The 4704-nt window shown below is 31.8% G+C and overlaps 1 protein-coding gene across 1 annotated transcript; it reads left to right on the top strand.

Moving 5' to 3' along the window:
- Nucleotides 1-2934: 2934 nt before the first annotated feature.
- Nucleotides 2935-3203, top strand: LOC125910950 (40S ribosomal protein S27-like). Its single transcript, XM_049614475.1, has one exon. It carries the CDS (start codon nucleotides 2961-2963, stop codon nucleotides 3201-3203), a length of 243 nt encoding a protein of 80 aa, XP_049470432.1. The 5' UTR covers nucleotides 2935-2960.
- The last annotated feature ends 1501 nt before the right edge of the window (nucleotides 3204-4704 follow it).

The following is a 4704-nucleotide window of genomic DNA, read 5'->3' as shown; positions in this document are numbered from 1 at the left end:
AGTACACAGGAGTTCCAGTTTCTCCACATCCTTGCTAACATTTCTGTTCTTTCTTCTTTTCTTTCTTGAGAATAGCCATTCTAATAGGTGTAAGGTGCTATCTGACTGTAGTTTTGATTTATATTTTCCTAATAATTAATGATGTTGAGCATATTTTCATGTGATTTTTTGGTCATTTGTATGTATTTTGTTGAAAAGTCTATCCAAATACCCTATCTAAAAAATAGCCCCCCCTTTTTTTTACTTGGTTTGTTTGTTTTTTGTTGATAAAGCAGAGGAATTCTTTATATATTCTAGATATGAATCCCTTATTATATATATGATTTGCAAATATTTTGCAAATTTCATGGGTTGTTTTTAATTATGTTGATTGTGTGCTTTGATGCACAGAAGTTTTAGATGTTATGTCATTCAGTTCATCTATTTTCATTTTTCTGGTGCTTAGTGGCATATCCAGTAAATCATTCCCACATCCAATATCATGAAGCTTTTCCCCTGCGATTTTTTGAGTTTATAGTTTCAGGTGTTACACTTAGGTCTTTGATCCATTTTGGATTCATATTTGCATATGGTATAAGAGAAAGGTCTAACTTCATTTATTTTGCATGTGGACATCAAGTTTCCCAACACCATTTTTTTTTTTTTTGTCCTCTCTCAATGAAAGGTTTTGGCACCATTGTTGAAAATCATTTGACCATGTGAAGATTTATTTCTGATTATATTCTACTTCACTGGTCTCATCTACCTCACCTGTCTCCAAGCCAATACCACACTATTTTTATTACTGCAGCTTTGTAATAAGTTCTGAAGTTAAAAAAAAGTGAGATCTCCAACTTTGTTTCTCTTTTTCAAGATAGTTTGGCTATTCAGTGTCCCTTGTTGGATGAAATGGATTTTTCCACATCTGGGGAAAAACATCTTGGAATTTCAATAGGGATTGTATTGAAAACATCATAGGGATTTTGATATGGATTGTATTTGACAGAGATTGTATTGGATACTATTGCCATCATACCACTATTAAGTTTTCCATTCCATATACATGGGATGTTTTTCCATTAATTTGCATCTTCTTTAATTTATTCTAACAACATGTTTTTAGTTTTCTGCATATAACTTTTCATCTCCTTGGTTAAGTTTATTTCTAAGTATTTAATGCTTTATGGATCTATATTAAATGTAATTGTTTCCTTAATTAGTTTTCAAGTGGCACATTGTTATTATACAGAAATATGACTAGTCTTTGTGTACTGATTTTATATCTTCAAGCTTGACTGCACTTTTTATTACATCTGACATTATTTTGTGCACTAATTAGTGTTTTCTACATATAAGATCATACCATTTGTGAAAGGAGACAATTTTACTTCTTTTCCAACATGGATTAATTTTGACTTTTTTTTTTCCTTGCCTTTTTTTCTAGCTAGGACTCTCTAGCTAGAAAATGTTGACTCAAAATTGTGAAAGTGAGTATCTTTGTCTTATCTTGCTAAGAGAGGAAACATTATCAGTTTTGTATCATTGAGTCTGAGATGAGCTGTGAACTTTTAATATATGACCATTAAAACATTGTGGTGCCTTTATATATATATATATATATATATATATATATATATATATATATACATATACATAGATATGTAGATATATAGATATGTATATATATATATAACTATTCTTTTTACTGCTTTTTTCATGAAAGATTATTGAATTTTTTTTCAGATGCTTTCATTACATCAGTGAGATAATCACATGTGATTTTATTCTTCATTTTGTTAATGTAATTTTTGCATCGATTGATTTTCATGTGTTGAACCATCCTTGCATTACGAGAATGAATCACATTTGGTTGTGGTATACGGCCCTTTTAAGTTCTATTAGATTATCTTTACTAGTATTTACTTCAGGATTTTTACCTCAATATGCATCAGAGATAATGGTCTACAGTTCTACTTTCTAATAGTGTTTTGTCCTGCTTTCATATCAGGCAAATGCTGACCTCATAGAGTTAGTTTGGAAGTGTTCCCTCTTCCTCATTTTTTTTGCAAGAATTTGAAGAATATTGCTGTTTATTTTCTTTTTAATGTTTGGTAGAATTTACCAGTAATGACTGCTGGTTTTCAGCTTTTTATTATTCGGGGGTTTTGCTTACTGATTCAATTCCTTACTAGTTTTAGGTGTGTCATACTTTCTATTTCTTCAGGATTCAGTCTTGATAGGTTGCATTTTGCCCAGAATGTATCCGTTTAATTTAGATTTTCTAATTTTTCAGTATACAGTTGTTCATGGTATTCTGACAATTTTTTAATTTATTTAAATCTTCTCTGTTTCTTTGTTAGTGCAGCTGATGGGTTATTAATTTTGTCAATCTTTCTGAAAAACTAACTCTTAGTTTTATTTATATTTCTAATCTTTATTCTGGTTATCTCTGCTATCAGTATTTTGTATTCTTTTTGCTAGTCTCAGACATAGTACATTCTTATTTTCTAGTTTCTTAAGATAAACATTTAGGTTGTTGGTTTCAATATCTTTGTTCTCTTTTAATACAAGCACTCATAGCTATACATGCCCCTTATCAGCACTGATTTTCATTGCATCCCATAAGTTTTATTGCATTGAGCTTTCATATTCATTTTTCTCATTTTCTAAATTCCTTATAATGTCTTCTCAGAACCATTGTGTAAGGGTATATTGTTTAATTTCCAAATCTGTTCAGACCTTCAGTTTTTCCTTCTGCTATCAATTTTTAATTTAATTCCATTTTGATTAGAAAGATACTTGGTTTTATTTCAAAGTTTGTAAATTATTAAGAATTGTTTTGTGACTACACGTATGGTCTATCATACAGGATATTCCATGCTATTTGAGAAAACTGTTTAATCCACTGCCATCACATGCAGTGTTCTCTAAATGTCTTTTGTGTCCAGGACTTCTGGCAGTGATGACCTCCCCAAAAGAACATGTCACTTGTGAAGTACCTCCTCCACCCATCCCCAGAGGACGAGAAGAGGAAACACAAGAAGAAACGCCTGGTGTGGAACCACAACCCTTACTTCATGGACATGAAATGCAAAATCACCACCGTCTTTAGCCAGGCACACATGGTGGCTTTGTGTGTGGGCTGCTCCACTGTCCTTTGCCAGCCTACAGGAGGAAAAGGAAGGCTGAGAGAAGGATGGTCCTTCAGATGGAAGCAGCACTAAAAGTGCCCTAAGTCAAAATGGGTGGGAAACTATCCCAATAAACAGATTTTGGACACACAGAAAAATGTCTTTTGGGTCCAGCTTATTCATAATGTCATTGATGTCCTCCCTATCTTTTTCGAACTCCTGTGGTTGTTCTTTCCATTATTTAAAGCAGGATTAAGAGACTTCCACCATTATTGTAGAACTTTCTGTTTCCACTTAAATGTGTGCCAATGTTCGTCTCAGATATATAGGATCTCTGGTGTTTGATGCATATGTGTTTGCAATTGTTGTGTCTTTTGAAGAAATGACACTTTCATCATTATGTAATAACCAAATTTGTGATTTATAAAGGATTTTATTCAATTTCATTTTCAGATATTAATATAGCTACTCCTATTTTTGTTTGGTCACAACATTCATGGAATATCTTTTTTCCATCATTTTATATTCAATCCATGTTTTTCCTTAGATCAAAGGTGAGTTTCTTATAGATATTATATAGTGGATACTGTGTTTTATTTATTCATTCTGCTAATCTATGTCCATTAATTGGGGAGTTTAATCTGCTTAAATTTAAAGTAATTGATGATAGGGAAGGACTTGCTCTTTTGTTTTTTGTTTTATTTATGATGTATATATAGATTTTTTTGTCCCTCTTCTCTTCTAGTTTTGCCTTCTCTGTATTCAGATTATTTTCTGTGATATATTCTATATATTTTTCTTTGTGATCACCAAGGGGTTACATAAAACATCCTAAAGTTGTAGCAATCTATTTTAATTGATAACAACTTAATTTCAATCACATTAAAAAAATTTTTACCTTTTTACACTCCTGCTTCTTCCCACTTTTTGTTATTTATGTCACAAGATACATCTTTATATACTGTGTACCCATTAATATAGATCTAACATGATTTAGTAAAATCTATGAGAGAATGAAAAAAGTGTGGTTAAAAAGGAATGTATAGCAATACAGTGTTTACATTGGTTCATATATTTACCTTTATCAGAGAACTTTATATTTTCATACAGTATCTAGGTACTGTCTACTCTCTCTTTTTTTCAACCTCAAGAACTCTCTTTAATGGAAACTGGTAATGAACTATCTCAGATTTTATTTACCCTGGAAGTCTTAAGTTATCCATCATTTTGAAGGACACTTTTGCTAAATATGGAACTATTGGTTTTGTTACCTTTTCCTTTCAGTCCTATAAATACTTCATCCTACTACAGTCTACCTGCAAGATCTCTGCTGAGAAGTCAACATATTACAGTGTAGAGCTTCCTTTGTATATGACAAGTTACGTCTCTCCCTACTTTGACTTCGGACAATTTAGATTACAATGTGTCTCAGTGTGAGTCTCTGTGTTTTTTTTCCTTCCCTTCATTTTGTTAGCTTCTGGTATTTGTACTTTTGTTTTTGTCTCTTCAAATTTGGAAACTTTCAGCCATGATTTTTTCAAGTCAGGTCTCTGCCCTTTTCATGCTCTTTCCTTCCAACACTCATATACACATA

This window comes from Panthera uncia (assembly GCF_023721935.1).
Source record: "Panthera uncia isolate 11264 chromosome C1 unlocalized genomic scaffold, Puncia_PCG_1.0 HiC_scaffold_3, whole genome shotgun sequence".
NCBI lineage: Eukaryota > Metazoa > Chordata > Mammalia > Carnivora > Felidae > Panthera > Panthera uncia.
This window is presented reverse-complemented; position numbering and strand designations above follow the sequence as displayed.

Excerpts from the sequence above, each read along its gene's own strand:
- LOC125910950 (XM_049614475.1), top strand. The coding sequence starts at position 2,961 with ATGTCACTTGTGAAGTACCTCCTCCACCCATCCCCAGAGGACGAGAAG.